Source organism: Chenopodium album, chromosome 2 (genome assembly GCF_948465745.1).
Source record: "Chenopodium album chromosome 2, dcCheAlbu1.1, whole genome shotgun sequence".
Lineage (NCBI taxonomy): Eukaryota > Viridiplantae > Streptophyta > Magnoliopsida > Caryophyllales > Amaranthaceae > Chenopodium > Chenopodium album.
The window spans coordinates 822,253-844,979 of record NC_137835.1 but is presented as its reverse complement, the minus strand read 5'-3'; the positions used below and the strand labels follow the sequence as shown (position 1 = coordinate 844,979).

The window sequence follows — 22,727 nt, the reverse complement described above, 5'->3', positions numbered from 1 at the left end:
AACTGACACGTATTTTTATAAATCATTAATTAAGATGACTTTTAAGCACTTAATTTGTTTTATATTGAATTGTATATATACTTGTATACTTTAATTTGAAGAAGGATCGGATAGAGTAGCTAGTTTGCCTGTATTTTTGCATGACCATGCATTGTATTTTGTTTTTGTGTAGTAATTTGGATGGTGGAATAATTAGCCATGTGTATTGTAGTAACCACGTCTCACAAAGAAAATAACAAGACAAATATCACATTTTGAGCAATAAATCAGATTTTAGATATTCTATCTCATAGTTTGAACCTAACATTATCTACTGATATAATCATACTATCCCCGTTTCATATTATTTTACAATGATTAGACATTTTTCATCTCTACTTTATTATGTCAAATTGTTGCAAATAATATGAAACGGAGGTAGTAGTTTATTTACGTCTTGAGGGTGATAATTTAGTATTCAGATATACAAGATTTGATATTGTTGAAACCCATTGTAGCCCACTTGTGAGTGTCCCACATTGAGAAAGAGGAGATGTAGTTCCACTTTATAAGATAAAGAAGTTACTCCTACTATAGCCAATTGGTTTTAGTATGGAAGCTCCAAAGCCTAGTTTGTGGACCAAACTCTCCTCCTACTTGTTCGGGTTGCCCAGGCCCAAGCCACTGGTTAAAGGGCCTCTATTGGATGTTCATTCCCAAAGAGGATATATATTGTACCTTCTGGTGTGCTCTAAGTTCTAAGGACACTCACAAGTGAGGGGGAGTGTTGAAACCCATTGTAGCCCACTTGTGAGTGTCCCACATTGGAGAAAGAGGAGATGTAATTCCACTTTATAAAGTAGAGGAGTTACTCCTACTATAGCCAATTGGTTTTAGCACTACAAAAAAAAATCAATATAGCATCAACTAAAATTTGTTGCTATTCACCAAAAATCCGTTGCCAACTCGATCTATTTAGCAACGAGATGGAAACAAAAATTTGTTGTTGCTAAAAGGCTTGTTGCCATGGGATTGTGGAAACCAGTTGCAAAGCAATTTTGTTGCAATATTGCATCAATTTAAATATAGTTTCCATGATTGTTGCTGTTTTTGGTGCATTCGTTGCCAACTTTGGCAACAGATTACCATTGGTTGTTGCTAAAATTAGCAACAAATTATTAATGTTAGTTCCTAAAATAGCAACAAATTATTAATGTTGGTTCCTAAAAATAGCAACAAATTATTAAAGTTGTTCATAAAAATAGCTACAAATCATTAATATTGGTTGTTATCAACACTACGAGACAAAAACCCAATCCCTATTAGCAATTCGGTTCAACCCGATCTCGGCCTTTACCAATCTGAAATCTCACTCAGGTTAGGTCAACTCGGCTCGACTTTGCATGTAAGGCTCTTTGAATCCCCAGTCTCAAGAATCGCATTTGGTAGGAGTCGAACTTGCGACCTCAAAGTCAGATGGTGAATCTCTTACCAACTATACCAAATACTATTTGTTTACTTCTATGCATATAATTTATAATAAGTGAATAAAATATTAGAGACGAAATTGAATAATTTGTCTCCAAATTAGGGACAAAATCAAAAATCCGTCTCTAAATTAGAGACGAAATTGAAATTCGTCTCTATTTGATGTCATTTTAGCAACAAATAATTTTATACATTACAGCAAAAAGTGGCTTACATATAAATTAACAACAATATGTAACACAACTCGTTTCCAATGGCAACAAACAAAAAAATGTGTTATCAATTAGCAACAATAATTTAGAAGACTTGTTTCTAATGGAAACAATTCAAAAATTCATTGTATTTGTTTGTTTCTAAATAAATACAAATAAAATATTTGTTGTCATAGTTTGTTACTATTTAGCAACAAGAGAAAAATATGATGTCGTCTAGTAACAACTAGTAAGACAATTTGTTTTAAAAAGCAACAAATAAAAAATATGTAGCCATTGTTTATTAAAAACTAAAGCATAAAATGTCGCTTTTAATTAGGCAATGAAAAAATTTAGATTCGTTGCTATTTAGCAACATTTTAAAAATCTGTTGCCAAACTTAGTTGCTAAAAAGCTTTTATTTTTGTAGTGTAGTATGGAAGCTCCAAAGCCTAGTTTGTGGACCAAACTCTCCTCCTCCTTGTTCGGGTTGCCCAGGCCCATTTCACATTGTTTCAAAATTTGACAGAAATAGATCATATCTATCGACTCTACTGCCCTTGCATTACATCCTAAAAGAAAAAAAAGATTGTGCAAACATTGTCTAGTTTTATTGGTATTAAGCTTTGTAATAAGAAAAAGACTAAAAAAATATTTTCAAACTTGGCCCTTTATATCCAAAAGAATTTGGCCTTGTGAAAAAAAATTAATATCAAACTTGGCCATCCTAATATATTTTTTTTTTTCTGATTCCGCCACTGGTTGCAATGTTTTAGTAAGCTTACCATAAGTGGTGAGCTACCAATGACTATGTGAAAAGATCTTGGCTTAATAATTTTGGGCTAATGAGTCTTTGATCTTGGGCAGCAATGAGCTAGTCAGAGTTTGGGCAATATTGAATCTCAGATGCTGGATCTCAGACTTGGAAGTCTAAGTTTAGAATGCGTTTCATCCGTCAAAAATGTGGCAAGTTCGTCTCATTGCACCCAAACTTTTACTTGTTGACCTACTGTCTTACATAATACTCCCTCCCTAGCCTTTATCCGAAAATAACAATTACGTTGGACTTTTTTCATTATTCATATAATAGCTTTGACTATAGGTTTTTTTTTTTTTTTTTTTTTTTATTAACGTAATAACAATCTATTTTATCATAAAATATGTTATCAGATACATATTGGTATAAAGTTTCATTATATAACCTTATTTTTTTAAAAAAATTTCATTAATATCTACTTATTGTCAAATTACTATTCCAGTGTAAAATTTCATATAGAAGTTTCATCCTCATATAACCTTTATTTGTTCCCATTATTAGTACCCTACTACCATCATATATGCATCATTAGTAAAATTACTGCATATCAGTAAATCCATTTATACATAAAAAAAATAGTAAAACAAACCAACAAAAAAAATGGTATCTATCCATAATATTAAAAACACCTTATTATCATGTCAAAATCAAATAAAATCTTATCTTAGTTTGAGAATAACTTGTAAACATAAACTATATTGGATAGCCTATCTTGTCTCTAGTTGATCAAATATGAATTGAGCTTCTTGATGAAGTAAACTGAAAAATGCATATAATTTGACCCAAAAGAATGTTTTAACAAGTTTGGCGACCAAGGGGGGTTTAATTAATTAGTTAAGCTTATCAAATGGTTAATTAAGGAACACGTTTTCTAGTTTTATTGATTTAGGGGAATTTAAACCTATCAAATTGGATCAAGTTGTTTAGAAAAATGGTAGCATGGGCTAATTAGAATTGGTACGTAAAGAGTTTATAGAAACAAGAAATCGAAACAAGACTATTTAAGAAATATATAACTTTAAATAATAGAAAAGGATTTTTATTGGTGTACAAGTTAGATACCATGATTATTGCATATCATGCTCTCTTAATGATACTTGAATCACAAGTATCTATTTCGTTAAATTTTGTTGTAGATTTTCTCAACTTCATTTATGATACAAAAATCTCTTAATTATAGTAAATGATTTAGTGACGTGATGTTTCTGTGCTAAACCTAGTTATGTACGCAAAATCTGTTTTCAATTACTATTTTTAAATTGTTATTCTTAAGATGTGCTACTTATTAGAGTTTTTTAAATTCATTTTTTTTTAATTGAAAACTTAGCTTTAATTTGTTCTCGTCTCCGGATAAACTTTCATTGGGTTGAACACGAACCTATGCCGGAGATAGATCTAACACACATATTAGTTTGATAGGGTTTCATTCTAATTGATGATAAGTAGAGTTCAAAAACTGACCCTACTCAACTCAAAAATAACCCAAGCAGTTATTTTGGTACAAATAGATAGTAGCATATATTGAAATAATCTGTTCACACGAAGGAAGTACAAAAGATTATTTTGGTCATTATTCGTTATTTTTTATCTGTATAAGTAAGGTTATTTTGAGCCGAAGGGAGTACAAAAGATTCCAAATAGGTCAGGTAGTAGCATATATTGAAATAGAGGGAGTAATAACTTACTACTCATCTAATTTAACACAAGTCCACAACTAACAACTACTTGTACACCGAAGTGCTACTAGCCACAACTTTTTTTTTTTTTTTTTTTTTTTTTTAATATTTATAGAAAGACGCTACTAGCCACAACTAATTTAACAGTTACTTCCATATTTATATTTTGCCGAACACGCCCTTTACCTATTTACTTAGATCATTCGTGGCTTTTGCTTAAGTGGCGATAATTTTTTTTTCATTCTAATATTAAGTATAAATTTAACTATCTTTGTTCATATAGAGCGGATAATATAATGCTTACAAAAAATACCTCCTTTAATTAATTTTATCAACATATGTGCGCTATGCACCATCCTATGCTATAAACCTAGTCTTTCATATCCTCACGAAACCAGCAGAATGTAACGTGATAGTTTTCAATACAACCACATGCATTGGTGACATCTATTAGTCCTTACCTTCAACTATTCATATACAAGTATTTGAAGGAATGATTATTGAATTTTTCTACTGATATACTAAATTGTGCATACATTGTACGTAATTAATCAAGGGAGGCCGGGAAAGATAATGTATGGGCAATATTATATGCAAATGCGTCAGCAGCAAAAAAATTGTTTGCTAAAAAAGAATCTTACTTTTAGAAGACCTATAATCTAATCTTACCACTTTCATTGATGAATTATTTTCCTTCACTCCAAAAAAGCATAGGATAAACCTTTAAATTTATAATGGAGTAAAAAGATAACATTTTCCCATTGATCTTCAAGTTGAACGGTACATGTTAGATAGGTTAAATTTGTAGAGTATAAGATCTTAATACTTTTATTAGATTGTAATGATAGCCCTCATAATTAACAATTCTGGACTATCATGCACTAAGAGCACTATGCACTCATGAGTTCATAATTTTATTGTACTATGCGAGTGACTAGTAGTAATGTATTGAAGCGTAATAATCTTTAACCAATCAAAGGTGGTGGTGATCAATCGAAACACACTTCTTAAGAAAAAAAACATGTATTTATAGGAATTCATAAAAATCTTTATTTTTTTTAGACTTGTCAGATCGGACCATCATACCAGATCATTATTGATCACCTCTAAATTATATATTGAACATGCCATAATATATTTCAATATTTGTAGTAAATATGTTTACAATGTACAATTTTGCGTCATCGATAATGATCGTACTCAATTCATTGGTAATTAACTAAAAAGCATGGAGCACCATTCGCGGTACATGCATGGGAATTAAAACAGTTAATTTAAGCCAAAAAGGTCAAAAATCTAACTCAATATTCAACTTAACAATGCTTTATTAATTTTTATTCAACTATTTTGTTAGGTACGTACCATACTAGCCTAATTAATAACATGTTTGATATGATATAGCGACAGATCGAGAGCAAAAATCTTAGTGTGACTTAAATAGTTTCCATTTCCCAAATCCTTACGTTACGTTCACATATTTTATGACTTCATCATTTCATAATTATTTAACGACTTTGGGGTAAAACCGAAAAAGTACGTCTATCTTACATACACCTTTGAAAAATAAAATTAAAGACAAATTAATTAAATATAGACTTACATGTACGTGGTACAATCATGCATGGTATGGTCCTAGTCCTATAAATACATGATGCTAACGAAATATGGGTTTACAAGTACAATAATATAATAAACTCATTAAATTTAAGAGTTAGTTACATGGCTAAGTTAATGATGATGAGGCTAATGATAATTGTGACATTCTTTTGCACCTTCTTTGGTTGTGTAGAGCTAGTTAAGGGGCAAAATGATAAGGTGTGCAATCAAGCTAATTCTAACTACAAAGATGCCTTAGGTAAAGCGATCTTATTCTTTGAAGGACAACGGTCGGGTAAGTTGTCGGCGAGCCGAAGAGTCAAGTGGAGAGGTGATTCTGCCCTAAATGACGGCAAATCTGATAATGTAAGTTATACATATTTACAAACTTGCCAGCATCATTTTTGTTGTTGTTTAGGTTGCGCTTAAATTTGTAGGATATATTCTAGTTATTATTTGTATATTTGTATATAAAATTGATCTTTAAAAATGATTAGTTATTGTTGAGTTATTTATATGCAAGTATAAAATAAAAATAATAAAATAAGCATAATATATATAATTGAATTTAAATTGCAAAATAGTCGACATAGTGAATGATTAGAGCTTTAATTTTATAAAACATATTATTAATACATAGTGTTGTCACAATAATAAATCTTGTACTTTTTTTATGCTCATTGCCCGTACATATGAGAGGTTAAGGAATCAAACCTTAGCCCCCACATGATATCATGACATGTAGTGTCATGTCCTACACTTCAATGTACTCGTATTTGAATCGTATGTAGCTCATAAGAAACATATTTGGTAGATCTTTATAATCGTACCCTAGAAACTAATTAAATCGTACGTCCTACATTTTAATTCTTGTTTTTTCAATATAAATGGCAGGTGAACTTGGTAGGAGGATACTATGATGCAGGAGACAATGTGAAGTTTGGGTGGCCAATGTCATTTACAACAACCTTATTAAGTTGGGCAGCAATTGAGCATAACTCTGAAATTTCTTCAGCCAAACAGATTGACTACCTTCGCCAAGCCATTCGTTGGGGTTCCGATTTCATCTTAAAATCTCACACCTCGTCTACCACCCTCTACACACAGGCATGTTTGCTAATTTAATTAATTATTTAGTGTTGCGATTATTTTGAAACTTGGCGTGGGACAAAGGAGGTATACGGTGGAGTGAGCGTAGTTCCAAATTAAATTACTTAAACTTTAATTTAAATACTGCAAGCTTAAGATGATGGTTGAAGGCCAGGAATATGTTTTATACTATATCACTTTGTAATAATTTTGAAGTGATAAATTTAAGCAGGTAGGAGATGGAGACGCAGATCATGCATGCTGGGAACGCCCAGAAGACATGGACACACCAAGAACACTCTACAAGATCACGTCTTCATCCCCTGGAACAGAAGCCGCCGCTGATGCCTCTGCTGCCTTAGCAGCTGCATCAATTGTGTTCAAAGCTGTTGATTCCACCTATTCTTCTAAGCTTTTACAACATTCACAATCTGTAAGAAACGCCTCAAATTGCAAAAACTTATCCATTTTATAAAATATACTTCTAATAACACAAAGTACTCGTAGTAATTAAGTTGGTTTTGCAGCTCTTTGACTTTGCAGACAAGTACAGAGGATCTTATTCTGCTTCTTGCCCTTTTTATTGCTCTTATTCTGGTTATCAGGTAGTTTAACTCATTAAGTATGTCTATTACATGATCCTTCGAATATATCATGCTAATTTCGACGTAACATTGATAATAACTTGTGTAATTTAATTTGTGTAGGATGAGCTTCTATGGGCTGCAGCATGGCTCTATAAGGCAAGTGGTAACAGCAAATACTTGAACTACGTTTCGAGCAATAAAGGATGGAGTCAGGCAGTTTCGGAATTCAGTTGGGATAACAAGTATGCCGGGGTTCAAATTTTGCTAGCCAAGGTACATATATATACCAACTATCATTCAAATTGTGTACAAGATTTTCAGTCCTATACTAACCTTAAATGTTATCAAAGGCTTATTTCGTACGAAACATTAATTTAAGCCTTTTGAGTATATCTCATCATATATTATTGAATAATAAGAGATTCTAGGATTGTTGAGTTGATAACAACTTCGATCACGTTCCTCCCTAGAGGCAGAGGTTGTTGACACCTGAGATAGGTGGCTGGCCTAGCACGAGGCACGTGTACGTGTGTTTGTACAAGTTCAAATTGAAAATAAACCAAGGCTCTCATTATTGTTTCAGGAATTCTTGGCAGGCAAGAAGATGCTGAGTGATTATAAAAGTAAAGCAGACTCATTCGTATGTTCGATTGTGCCTGAAAGTGGTTCTGCCCAATTTCAAACAACGCCTGGTATGTACCAATAATAGCTGTATTTAAACTTCTATATCTTCAAATTAATATGCAAAGATGTTTGTTTGATTTGATTTGTTTCTTCTTTGATTTCTGGATATCAGGGGGACTTCTATTTGTTAGGGATGCCGCAAATTTGCAATACGTGACAAGTGCATCAATGATCATCTCAATCTATACTAAAGCTCTGAAACAGGCGAATATTTCTGGTGTCAAATGTGGCTCGGCTAATCTAGCTCTTTCGAAACTTACAGCCTTCACAAAATCACAGGTTTGCTTTCTATTCTCTTAATTATATGTGACGATAAAGGTTTTGCACAACTTTTTAGGAGATACTTGTTCAGCTATTGCATTGGTATTTAAAACTGACAAGTAATGATATATTGGTATTTGGTATATATTGATATAGAATTTATAATAATGTGTGCTTTGACATTTAAAATACTCCGTAACAATTATTAAGGGTAACGTGGCCATCTTTTTATTGTAGGTGGATTATATTCTAGGAAATAACCCTAATAAAATGTCCTACATGGTGGGATTTGGAAGCAAGTTCCCACAACAAGTGCACCACAGAGGTGCCTCAATCCCATCCATTATGGCTCAACCAGCTAAGGTAGGTTGCAACCAGGGCTACTCGAGTTGGTACAACAGTAACAAACCGAACCCTAATGTCCACGTTGGAGCCGTCGTTGGAGGACCCGATGCGAACGATCAGTTCAAGGATGTGAGATCAGACCACACCCATTCAGAGCCCACTACTTACCTAAATGCTGCTTTTATTGGTTCAATAGCGCCTTTGCTATCCGGTGATCATTCAGCAGAATGTTTGAACTTGAGGAAGAGTAATGAGACCTCAGATGTGGCCGAGACAATGTAATATACATATAATCCTATATCATTTTAAAATAAATGAATGGGCATCAAGCATGTATAACTAGTATAGCATGCATGAATGACTGCAAAAAATGAAAGGATATAAGCTAAGATTATTCTATTAGCATATATTGTATACATGTTAAATTTAACAATAGTAGGCATGGATGGTTGTAAAATTATTATTTATATATTTGCTTGTATACATTATTGTACCCATACATACGTACGTACAACTTATATACTTTCTCCGTTCTTTTATTATTACATCATAAGAGATTGACACAAATTTTTTGATAGTGGAAAAAAGGATGAGAGAGAAAGGTAGAAATACAAAGTTGCCCATGTGATAGTATACACAAAATAAAATGTAAGTGTTGAAAAGCAAGAGTATATTAGGTATTTATAGTGTGAACACAAATAATTCTTTTCCTAAAATTGATATGGTGCAATGTTTGTGAAACTTCGTTAAAAGACAAGTGGTGCAATATTAAAAAAAGGGAGGAAGTATGATGTTTGCAATTCATGTTTAAATAATTGCAATAATTATTCTAGTTGTTTTGTTCAAAATTGCGTCTCTTTTGTGCTATAAATTACTTAGGGCTTGTTTGATATCATTTTTGGTTTTTAGTTTCCTTTTTTTTGAAAACTAAAAACCAAAAACAGAAAACAAGAAAAAGGTGTTTACACTTTTTTGTTGTTAGTTTTCAAAATTATTATGATTTTAATAAGTTTAAATAATTTTTTATTCATTATGTGACATATATCATATATTTTTATACAACAAAAAACCAAAAAACAGAAAACCACAGCAATGCAAAACGAACCCTTAGCAATCCCTTATATTCTTCTCATTTAAATGCCTTTATTTTTTTTAGAAAAAAAATAAGGTCAAAGGAGAAGAAAATACTTTGTATTATTTTTTTTTGAGGAAAAAAAATACTTTGTATTATTTAGTTCAAGGGAATGTATATATATATATATATATATATATATATATACAAGTACTCCGTAATACTAATTATTTTATACATACAAGTAATTAATATGATTTGACGTTTAATTTGGCAGCATGCATATAGATTATTCCCCCAACAAAGGTGTTTTTTTTAATTTTTTTTTATTTATTAATTTTTTTTTTATTGTCTGTTAATTCAGTTATTTAGATTCCTCTCTTCATTTAGGTATTTTACTCGTCTTATTCAAATTAATTAACTAGATGAAAGTAATTATGGCCTGGATGAATAAATTATCATAAGATTTTGATTTCTAAATGTCCGAGGACTACCCTAGCCAGGCCCGTCTTTAGACATGTTTTTGTTTTTTCTCACACACATAACTGGGCCTCCAAAAATCAGGGGCTCATAATTTTTAAAAAAAGAATCATAACCTTACATATTCACCTTCTTCTTCGTAAAATACCACCATTTTCAAACTAAAACCTAAAAATTCATCCTAAATCTTTGACTTTGCCTTTTAATTTCCAAAACAAAATCAAATTGATTATGAAGATATAATTGAGGATTTTGCTTCAAAAAAAATTAGAAGATGACACTTTTTAGATAAAAACTTTTTGTTTGTTGTTTTATTGAATTACAATTAAACTTAGTAATGTGAATAGTTTAGCTCTATAATAATTTGTAGTATTGTACTTATAAAAAAAAAAGATATCATTTTATAATTATAATATTTATTAAAGGGTCCAATTTTAATAGTTAGAACAGGGCCATCAAATTGTTGGAGACGGCCCTGACCCTATAGCTCTAGATCCGCCGTTACATATTAGAATATAATTCAACCAAAAACATAAACTAATTTTTGAAACTCATAATATAAACCTTATCCCTAAAGATATTATTTCTTGTTACACATAATTACATCTAACTAGTACAATCTACATAGATGCTTACAAATGATCCAAGGGCATATGACTTGAGATAAAACATAATTGCATTATATTTAACCTTTGAAATAAACACACAGCTTAGATCAAAATTGAATGATTACCCAAGAAAGATATTAATCACAAACTTCCATTTTTCAATTCTTCCAAATAGTCTAACCCTGCAAAAAAATCATCTTCATGCACCCTATTTCCCATACAAACACCTTCTCCTACATAATCTGTAAAGCTTCCATCATCCTCATTACCTTGCACAACTAAACCTCGGTCATTTTTAGTAGATGATTCTAAGGTTATAGTCCTCACCAAGGCATGTTGTGATTCACTTGTCGCGACAACTTTGGTTGGAGAAGAACGAATAAACCTACGAGCACAACGGCCAGCTTGCGAATGGCGACGAGTTGGATAAGGGTGTGAATGTTCTTCCATGTAGGTTATCAGGAATAATCCTGGATCACTAATGCTTTGCTCCACTTGCTTTCTTGCTAAGCACCCTCCTGTATAACTGCATCTATAGTAGCTCCTGTTTTTCCAAGGCAATCACACAATTTAGCATTAATAATTGAAGTTTTAAAAATCCAACATTTATACTTACCCTTTTTAAATTAAGACTATGCTTAGCAAATTCATTCAAAAATACAGAAAAATTAATTGATTAATCTATTCAAAAATTTGCAACATACAAACTACATGAGATAATTTAAAGACACTCCTAGAAGCTAAGTCTTGACTTAATGTTTAGTTCTATTTTTTAAGAATAATTTTAAATTAGCGTAATTTGTAAGAGAAATTAAAAGGTCCATCAATTCATCATTGAAGTTCTTTAGGCTGGATCACATGTAAAAATAATAAGTTGACCAACAACAAACTCAATCTTAATTAATACAAAAGGCTAGCATATTTGATTTGAATACTATGTATGTGAAAGGGTTTGATAGCAATAAGTAATAAACCTTGGATATGGGGAACCCTTGATGACTTTTTCTCCATATTTTCTCCAATTCCATTTATCAGACTCAACGCGATCAGCTCCTGCTTGTTGAACCACCTTTATGATTTTATGTTTGTTTTTCCTATTTAAGGACAAGAAACAATTAGAAAAAATTTAAAAGAGCGAGTAACCATATATAGTTACTCCAAACTCAATTGAATGGATGAAAACTGTAACAAACCTTCTTTTCGATATGGTTGTTGGAGCATGAACATATGAGACACCGGTTGCCTTCTCCTTTGGATCGCGTGTAGGACTACTAGTGTACACATCAAAGTTCATCAACACGGAACTATCAACAATGTTATTTGGAGACTTAGATGAAATACTATGATTAAGTGGCTCGAGCTCTTCATTGAAGATGAGCATCGTGTTCTCTTGGCCACCTTGATTGTCATCGAGGCCTAATAATAACGATTCAAACCAAGCATCATAACAAGGTGACATGTTCATGGTGTTACTACTAGTAGTGCTGACCGAACCATCACCTTTGACAATAGCTTGTAAACTCCATTCATTAGCTTTATCAAAACAAAACTCATTCATCATATTTGGAAATTTTTACAACAATTTCTTCATTAATATCTAATATTGGACTTTTGTGATGAGAAATAATATTGGATTAGATTGGACCTACTTTCTTTTATCTATTTATGTAGAAATATAGTTGAGGAAATAAATTGTGGCTTTTAAAGAAATGGGAATTTGGAAGTAATAACCGAATTGTTTGAACATTGATTATAATAATTGGTTGACTTGTCAAAATTGTCAAAGAGTTTGATTTTTGTTTGTTTTTTTTTAATAATAACAACGTAATATTTGAATGTATGACTTTGTGTTTGCTTTGTGTCGTTTGTCGTCCCATGGGCTATGTCATCATGTGGCGACCGTACAGTCCGCAATTTGTGCTAATTATTCACTAGATTAATTCAAGCTAATTATTTACTAGATTAATTCAAGCTTAATTACCCTAGTCGCTTGTGAGATCTGAGGAGCATGCAAGTCAAATATTCGATATACATCTGATAAATTAGTTGGATTTTGATTACTAAGGTCTAAAGTCACTCTAAATATATGGTTATGGTAGATATCCTAGGAATTTTATCCAAAAATTCCGTTGTGCAAATTTTATTTTATTTTTTTGGTTGGTATACATGATTAATCCATCATATATGAATATATGACGTATGTGATTTTGTTGGAGTATGTGAGTGAAATTCTCTCGTACTACATCTCCATGGAGATGATGAAGAAAACGAAAAGCCACGTTTGGCACAATTTTTTTAATTAAAGAAAATAATAAAAAATTCGGCTCTCTTATGTCGTGAGACAAGATATATTGGTTCTCCTTGTGCCGTGAGACAAGGGTTTTAACTGTTTTGAGTGTGGTTTGCTCTGAAAAATCAATATTTGATTAGAGCTCAATTTTAATTTGCTAACGTTCTCATCATTTAAAAAGAAAAAAAGAGGGCGAATCAACAGAGTACTGCATCTCGATCGACTTCGACAAAGTGAGGAATTTCCAATCGCAACGTTCTGGGAGGATTATAAAGATATAGGATATCGGAAATTATATATGTGATATATTTTCCGTAGATATGATTAGAAAAATAATATAATTAGTACTATTATTTACATTAAAGATAATATTTAGTGAATATTTAGGATATATGGTTATGGTAGATATCTTTTAGGAAGATTAATTGTTTCCAATCTTATGATTTTAGGTTTTGTAAATTGATGAATAATAAGCAATACAAGCCATTCTATTCTCTATTTCCTCCTAATTTGTCATAAACTAATAATGATTTGTTGAATAAGTGACAATGTGACACTAGAGGGTAATTAAACGCCAACAATCAATTTATTTATAAGTTGGTAGTTAAGGAATTTGTAAGTTTGATGAGAATGGTTGCTCTCAAACTCTCGCTACTTATAAGTTATGATAACTTTAAAAGTGGCATTGAGTGTTAGACTTTTAGGGTCTGTTCAGCAAAATTAGTTGTAGTTGTTGGCTATTAGCTTTTGAGTAGCTTTGAGCTGTAGAGGTAGTTGTGAGCCGTCAAGTAGTAGCTGTTAGAGGTCAGCTGTGTAAGGTAGCGGTTCATACTATGAGTGTTCGGGAAAAGTAGGGATTGAAACTATAAAATACAGTCATTATTATTATTATTATTATTATTATTATTATTATTATGTACCAGTTTAAAAAATAAGATAGAAAAAAAAATATTCCTCATAAAATGAAAGGAAAAAAAAAAGATATGAATAGAAAATTTTGATATTATGGTTGACTGAAACAAATAACACTGAGTCAAAAAATAAAAGCATAAAAAAAAAGAGTTCATTATAAAAAATAAAAATAATAAAAAAAGGGTTGAACGCTACTTTACAATTTCAAAAGCTATCTTTTCTAACTTTCAACAACAGCTACTTAAAAGCTACCTCTACCTCTAACAGCTACTTAAAACACTACTTCACCAAACACTAATATTATTTTAAGGTAGTGTTTTGACTAGGTCTAAAAGCTAACAGCTACGTTAAAAGCTAATGCCGAACAGGCCCTTATTAGTAATATATGATCAACAAGATAATTAGATAAATTTTTTTATAATATTACTTTCATTAATACATACTGGTGTTATAATTTAAGATAATATATTATTTTCAACTTAAAAAGTATAGGTGCCAATTTAATTATAGGGTGGATATGAGAGTGAGGTATAGCTCAAGTGGTTAGATCATCCCTCCCGATTTTTGGAGGTCCTGAACATAAGACAATATGTTGCCCAATATAACTAACATCTTAATGAATTCAGTAAATCGGAACAAGCCCTAAACATACCTCATTGAATATTCCATTTAGCATGTCAGGCTACCAATTAAAATACAATTAAAATGTCATTATCTCATTGAATATTCCATTTAGCATGTCAGGCTACCAAATACAATGAAATTTGGCTCCATAATCTCATAGTATGATATGTATACCGGATTACCTCATAATTTTACTCATTATAATCTTTTTATTTTAAATTAAGATGAAGAATCATACTAAATCAGCACCTTCCACACCGTTAAGCCAGCTTAGTTCCACAAATCAACACTTAAGAATAGAAGAAGGGCCTGATTGCCTGAGGTAAGAGAATCTCTCTACTTCCAAACAAATACTTTGCTCTTTCATTATCATTATATTCTACTTGAGAGTAGACTAGCAAAAGAAGTTTTTTCTAAAAGAAACTCTCTCAATTATTCTAGCTTGTCAAACAAGTTGGAGTTATTTAAAAATGGTTACCCCCAATACTACTTGTACATAGTTTCTCCCTGAAGTAAAGTCAATATGGTCAGCCAATGTTGGCGCTTCTCCATAGTGCAACTTGCACGTAGAGTGCTACATGCTTAGTCGGTAACCGTGTTGAAAACTTTTGATTTACAATCCAAAATTGGCCAATAATTGCAAGAGAATAGACCAAAAAAAAAAAAAAAAAAAAAAAAAAAAAAAAAAAGGCAATATACCAAATAGTACAAAAAGAAAACAAACAAAATAGGGTCAAAAAGAATCAAGGACCAAACCCCATTGTCACGGCCAATATGACTAACATAGTAACATATACTAGCATCTAGAATCCTACTTGAGGGATGACTTGATGAGTGATTAGTGAGCTTAAGCTTAATCTCACATAACCTATCATAAGAATGGCTATTTGATTTGGATAACTTGATTGAAGTGTAATACTTGATATTGTATTCGGTTTTAGGAGCATGTAATTCAGATTTAAGCGGATTTAGGTTGACGTTAAGGCGACACTACTCCACTATAATAAAAAAATTGTCAAAGTAAACATCTAAATCTATTGTGTCTTATTTTCAGGGCCATCTTATACATTTTTGAGGTGAGGCCCTGTTCTAATCTTAAAAATTGGACCCTAATAAAAAATTTAAAAAAAAAAAAAAACAGAGAATACTATTTAAATTATTGTTATTATATCTACCAAATGAAGTACCAAAAACACAATAATTTAATGCTTTAAATTTTGCCATTGATCTCAACCTTAAGAAAATCAGAAAGAAAGAAATATTGTATACAATTAGTTTGCTTGCTTGGTGAATTGGAGTGGTGACTTTTCTTTTTCCAAACAATCTAAAAGCATTGAGAAATATTTCAATTCAAGGATTGAAAAAAAAAAGATATAAAGATTTAAAACAAATAAGGGAATGAGAAAATGATAGATCTTCAGTATGGTAGCAAATTGATTGAGAATAATTTGGTGAGAGTATTTGTGTTTTGGGTGTTTTTACCCTACCACGAGAACCTCTTAGAGAGTGATATGTGTCACTCCAAGAAGGTCTCTAAATGAACCAATTAGAGTACGATACATGGCATGAAGATACCCCATCAGGAATTGGCGGCCTTCAAGACCCAATTCCCGAGACCGCCGCAAAACAATGCAGCCCATGTTCCTAGGTCATCAAACCCTAAGACAAGGGCACAAACTTGTACGTAGGACCCTATAAATAGGGGGATTCCCCCATTATTAGGGCAATGTTAAATCATTACATCATTTATTACTCTCAAAAACAGAGAGACACCCGATCTCGAAATCCGAGAGGATATTTACTTTTCCGCATCTTTTTACTCCGAACCTCGACTAACTTGATCGTCGGAGGCGGAATTCTGTCCAACCAGAGTTTCCGTTGTTTTGCATGTACAGAAGGCTCGGAATCCAGTTTTGGTGACGTAACTCTCCCGAGGGACATAGAAAACCCCGAAACAAAAATTTCTTTAAAATAAGATCTATTTATAATATATTTAATTACAAACTTTTATATGTAGCTGGCCAAACTGTGTCACTAACTATTACAAGAATTACTTCGTTAGTGCTACAGGTCGAGGGGTTACTTGGTTAGTGTTATAGTGGTTACTCAAGCAGTAGTGTTATAAATAGGGGCTACTTAATAAGCGTTAGAGGTTATTACTTAGTTTGTATTACAAGGATTAATCAATTAGTTTTAAAGGGGTTACTTTGTCCAACGAAATGGTGTGGCTAGCCGCATAGAAAATGCATTGTAATTTAGTTTTATTTTTAAAAATATTAGAGAATCGAAAAAAAATTAATAGGTAAAAATAATTTTAGTTCGGTAAAAATACTTTCAGTTTAGTGAAAATAATTAAAGTTCAATAAAAATAATTTCAAGGTCAATAATAACATAGATATCTATTTACAAATAAAACTACAAAAAGTACTTTCATGTATAAATTAAGTCATATGATACCGTATGCCTAAATATCCTACATTATTAGAGTGAATTATTTGATTGTATTTAGTAAAAATGTTATCTTAAAATTTTATCAACCATCTTGGCATCGCCTGGAAACAAAACTAGTATTGTACATAGTCAATCGCGTATTTAAAATAGGGAAATTCCCTGTTTCTCAAATTGTAAAACGAAATTTGTTTTTCATGGTGACATTTACGTGAATAAATCAATAACTTTTTCATTATTGTAGGTTCCACAATTAAATAAAGTTGTTGGTTTATTTACAAAAATATCATGCGTTAAACAAATTTTCTTTAAAATATATGTTTGACAAATAAGCTCTTTTATAATAAATTCATTATAATATTTATGTAAATTTACTTATATAGTGTTTATTTAAATATAATTATTAAATATTTTCGTGCATATATAGTATGAAATCTAACCTACCTTTGTTAAATGTTATGGAATCTAACCTACCTTTGTTAAATGTTATGTGCAACTTTGGGGTATCATTTGTGAGATATAAAATAATCCAAAGATGCACATAACATTTAACTAAGGTAGTACTTGTTACAAATTTTGTGTTGGGAATATTACAAATTACTACGTAGTTTTTTTCCCTGTGCCATGCATGTTTACATAATAATAAGACTTGTAAATCATAAAATTAAAGTAAGGTAGTTTAAATGGAATGAGTTATATAATATTTTTTGTAAAAATAATTTGAATTCATTTAATGTCTATCTTAAAACACTTTTTAATATACTTTTTTTTATATAAATTATTGTAACTTTTCATCATCATGTTATTTTTTGAGGGAAAAAAATGAATTTTTTTTTTTTTTTTGTTGTTGTTAATTCAACACTTGTACTTATCAAAAGTTCATAGTAACAAACCTTTTATTTTTATTAATTATCAAAAGTGTTTTATTTTCTTCATGATTTAAAAGTAATTACCAATTTAAAGCAATACCCAATTATACTGTAACAAACTTTTTTTAAAACATAACAAAAAAATGTAAAAAAAAAAAAAAGAAAATAATTAAAAAAATTAATCTTTTAATAATTTACTAGTTTTGTGCCCGTGCGATGCCCGGGTTGTTTATTGAATTTTAAAATAAATTTTTGATCTTTATACGATTTGCTAGATTGTGAAGTATATCATTTTAACCGATTAATATATATTATAAATGTATGTTTTATGCTTAGAACTACTTCTTTTGTCCAAAAAATATTATGATACAAAAAATAATTTATTTGACAATTTTTAAGAATTATAATCTAACAATTTTTTTAATAAAATTATAGTTGAATTTGTACATTTGAAATATTGGTATATTATCGAAAATAAACTAATTTTATCCTAAAATTCTATCCAAATAGAATTCTAAATTAACTTTTTTATCTTATGAGGTCTATTTAAATCTATTCAACATGGCGCAACATTTGGCGAAAAGTTAGAACGCAAAATGTCACTGCCTCGTGACCTAGCTAAAAGTTTAGCTTATATATTAGTTATATGATCGATGTATGATGATTGTGTGAAACAAACCTTTTTTTTTTTTAGGGAAATTCTCAACGGTAACCCCCAACTTTTGCTACGAACCAATGGTAACCTCCCCTTTTTTTATTATACAAAATGACCTTAGTTAAAAATTTCATCTCACTCGTAACCTAATTTCATTAAATATCAACTATAGTTAGATTTATATTTTTTTTAAAAAAAAGAAAAATTAAAAAAATTAACCTTAAACACCAAAAACCACCCACAAACTGCATGCCAGCCACCATCTCCCTTCCGGCACACCACCCCAAGTTCCTCCGATCGCCAGCGATGCTACCCAGACTCCTCCGACCGCCGGTGCGCCAACTCCACCTCAAACACCGCCAAGCCAGATTCCCAAATCCCCTGCCACAACCCTCCTTCCCTCTCCTCCTTCTCACCGTCACCCCACTAGAGCGCCGATCTCGGAACCCTGACCATCCCCACACCGCTGAACCCCAAACACGAATTGGATTTTGTAGATCGAACTAGGAGTGACCGCTTCAATGGAATTAGCGCCGGCTCTGAAGGGTCTTGTGGTGGCTCTGATGTGTACTGAGTGCGATGGTGGCTGTTGTGGTCGAATTGGAGGTGCTGGTGGTTAATTCGGCGGCTAACGGTGGAGGCCAGGTAGGGAGGTGGGTTGGTCGCGGGCTGCTGTGCAAGGGAGTTGTTGCCTGGGGTTCGGCGGTTTGGGTGTGAGGTCAGTGTTTAAGACGAGGGGGTTGGGTGGGAGGTGGCTCCGATGAGGGTGGAGGTGGTGGTGCTGGCTAGATCTAGTGGGGATGAGGGTGGAGGTGGTGGTTTTTCTTTTTAGTTTTTTTTTTGTTTAAAGCTAACCATAGTTAGTTTTTTTTAATTAATTAACCCTCATTAATGTCATAAGTGAGATAAAGTTGTTAATTGAGGTCATTTTGTATAATTAAAAAAAGGGGAGGTTACCATTGGTTCGTAGCAAAAGTTGGGGGTTATCGTTGAGAATTTCCCTTTTTTTTAAATCATCAAAAGTGTTTTATTTTTATTAATTATTTAAGAGATAATACCAATTTAAACCAATATCCAATCTTCATATTTAGAGCAAATGAACTTTGGACGAGAAATTTTTTAATGAGAACACGACCGTGTATTAGGGATAATTACAAATATTATTATAAACGGGCTCCAAGTCTCCAACCCATTGAATTGCTGGAGAGATTGTTACCGGTTGCACGGTACCTGTATATCAGTTCTCCCTTGCAGCGCACTTCTAATACCTGTATCCCCCCACTGAAGCAGCTTCTGAGGTGAGTAGTTGTTTTTTTGTAATCATCATATCAATGTCACAGTCTAGGGTTTAATTTAATTGAGCCTGATTGATAATTGAATTAAATTTGGTTGCTAATGTATTGCACAACGTAACCCTTTAACGTTAGGATTGAACAATGAAATTAGACCTAAATATGGAACGACGGAGAAAAATACTCATGTTTCAATTAATTGTTGCTGTCACATTCTATAATCAACAATATATGCGCATTATGCACTTGTGTGTAGGGTCTAGTTTACGGGAAATTCCCTGTTTCATTTTCGTGGATAAATTAATAACTTTTTCATTATTGTAGGGCTCCACAATTGAATAAAATTGAATAAACTTGTTGGTTTATTTACGAAAATGCATTCTGTGAAACAAATTTTGTTTCTCGCTATGGGACAGTGGAGCATCCCCTAATTTACGGGTTTAATAATTGATGTAGGATATCAATTTTAAGAAGCTTGATAATGGACAACACATGAATATGTCTGACTATTTAGAGAAGATGTTTGATTAACAAATTGGGACAAACTATGAAATATAACTTGCTTAAGAATGAAGTTTTCCAGTGGTTAAATCTGAAGACATGGTAGTGGATATTGAAGCCAATGCTTCACAACTTAACCAAACAAGTTGATTGAAATTAGTGTTTTTCCATGTGTTGAAATATGTTCTTGTAGTTTATTCGGAAGGATTGCTTCCAAGTGCCAACCAAGCTAATTGACAAACAAGTACAATATATAAACCGTCAAACTTAACAAAAGAACTTGTTAGATTTTTGTTTCTTTTCAATTTATGGGTTGCATCTGTTTTAAAATAATTGACACAATTTGATTTTCTGCACAAATTTATCTATTAACTCTAAGGTAAACAACTCAAATGTTATCATTTGAATAGTTGTTAAATTAGTAATACTAGTTGCCTAGTCAAACTATGTCAATTCTGAAATAATGTTGGGAGTAATACAAATTTATTGTGGCTTCTTTTAGATTTTGCTTGGAGAATCCATTTCAAACATGGCAAATTGGGCTAATATGTCAAAAGATTTGGTGACTAAGATCGCGGAGCATGTAAAACTCTATGAAGACTTCGAGACTTTGCGTTGGATTTGTTCTAGTTGGAGATTAGCCACCAAGGAGGCTCATCATAGAGCTTGTGTCAATAGTGATGAGCATAGAGTTCCATGGCTGATGCTGCCGCCAAAGAGAAACAACTACTCGAAGAGGCGACATTTATATAGCTTCTCTAGGGGCAAGCTCCGTTGCATTGATCTCCCTGATTCCAAAGACAATTTTAAGATCATGAAAATGGTGTTATCTTCACATGGGTGGGTACTTGTTGTCTTGGGAAGAAAACTCGTACTCTTTAACCTCTGATTTTGTTGTTTTTCTTTCTGTGGCACCTGAAAGTATAAATGGTGCACCAATGTTGGTTTATTGGAGGAGCCGCGACAAGACATGGACTTCAGTGACGGATTCTACACAAGTAGGAGGAAGGCCCTTAGTTTATCTAGATAGTTTTCTTAGATTTTTTTGCCGTGATATAACATTTTATCAAGGTGAGTTTTATGGAGTTGAGTTCCGTGGAATGATTGTGAAATTTGGTACAGCACAAGGTAGTCCTCGTTATCAAATGCTAACCAAGTTGGATACTAATTTTGACAATGAAAGAGGCTCTTACATTGAAAATTGGTGTCATTACTTGGTTGAATCTTTAGGTCAATTACTGGTTGTTCGTCAGGTTCTGATAATTGATAAGATCAACCTTCGTCGTTGGACCAAGCAATTTGAGGTCCTTGAGCTTAATGTTAAAGATGGTCAAGTTAAGAAGGTGCAAAGTTTGGGGAACAGAGCAATCTTTGTAGGTATGAACTCTTCGTTTTCTGTGGATGTATCTGGTGTGTCTGGGTTTAAGCCTAATTGCATATACAACACTGATGATCGTGTAACAAAGAGGTGGTCTGGATGTAAATTTTATTGCTCAGACACTTGTATTTACAATTTAACGGATGGGAGGTTGTACAAGTTACACTATGGCTCATCAATTCGTCGCAAATATTGCAATGGCAAACGCACACCAGTTACTTGGATTGAGTCTCCTATCATATAATGTTATAATTGACCAACTTGGAAAGTTGCTCTATTTTAATTTAATGTGAACTAGTGTTAATCCTATCCAATGTAGGTTTATATTTTAATACTAGTAAGATTTTACCAGAGTATTTATTTATTCTTAATACAAGTATATTAGTTTTTCCAATTCTTTTTAGTTGTCACGTTTCTTTAGTCACCGTTTGCCAATGCAATTATTCCACAAGATCCCACGTGACTATATTTTTCATTACGTATAAAATACAAAACACGGTCAAAGGAAGGTGTGTGAATAGTGTTAAAGTCAAAATGTGTTAACTAAATAAAAACGGAGGTGGTATATTGCAACAAAAAAAAATGTCTACATATGATATGACTATACGAGTTATTGGATCATAAGGCTAAAGGCTAATAACATGCAATCTATATTGCCCGAGCGTTGTCCCGGGTTGTTGTAGACGTGTAATTGATAATTTTAAGTCTTTTTAAAATTGTAGTTGTCATGGTCAAACTAAAATTGTGTTTTTTTTTAGTATATTTTATTTTAATTGAACCTTGTGGTTTGCACTTACATATTTTTTTTACATATTAATAACTTGATAATTGGCTAAAATGGTGAAATGGTTATTGTTGATATACAAGGTTGAGGGTTGCTATGTG

General features: G+C 32.0%; 3 protein-coding genes across 3 annotated transcripts; 2 read left to right on the top strand and 1 right to left on the bottom strand.

Moving 5' to 3' along the window:
• Positions 1-5,844: 5,844 nt before the first annotated feature.
• LOC145578581 (endoglucanase 20-like) lies at positions 5,845-9,101 on the top strand. The gene is made up of 8 exons (XM_081635884.1): positions 5,845-6,113; positions 6,642-6,854; positions 7,069-7,269; positions 7,364-7,441; positions 7,544-7,696; positions 8,007-8,115; positions 8,220-8,386; positions 8,606-9,101. Exons 1-8 carry the CDS (start codon positions 5,871-5,873, stop codon positions 8,993-8,995), a joined length of 1,554 nt encoding a protein of 517 aa, XP_081492010.1. The 5' UTR covers positions 5,845-5,870; the 3' UTR covers positions 8,996-9,101.
• Positions 9,102-10,922: 1,821 nt separating this feature from the next.
• On the bottom strand, positions 10,923-12,523 carry LOC145578570 (WRKY transcription factor 22-like). The gene is made up of 3 exons (XM_081635876.1): positions 12,067-12,523; positions 11,848-11,967; positions 10,923-11,417 (listed from the first exon to the last, which is right to left on the bottom strand). The coding sequence occupies exons 1-3, from the start codon at positions 12,432-12,434 to the stop codon at positions 11,015-11,017; spliced, it is 891 nt and encodes a 296-aa protein (XP_081492002.1). The 5' UTR covers positions 12,435-12,523; the 3' UTR covers positions 10,923-11,014.
• Positions 12,524-19,250: 6,727 nt separating this feature from the next.
• On the top strand, positions 19,251-22,086 carry LOC145605790 (putative F-box protein At1g65770). The gene is made up of 3 exons (XM_081661861.1): positions 19,251-19,316; positions 20,967-21,304; positions 21,387-22,086. Exons 1-3 carry the CDS (start codon positions 19,251-19,253, stop codon positions 22,084-22,086), a joined length of 1,104 nt encoding a protein of 367 aa, XP_081517987.1.
• The last annotated feature ends 641 nt before the right edge of the window (positions 22,087-22,727 follow it).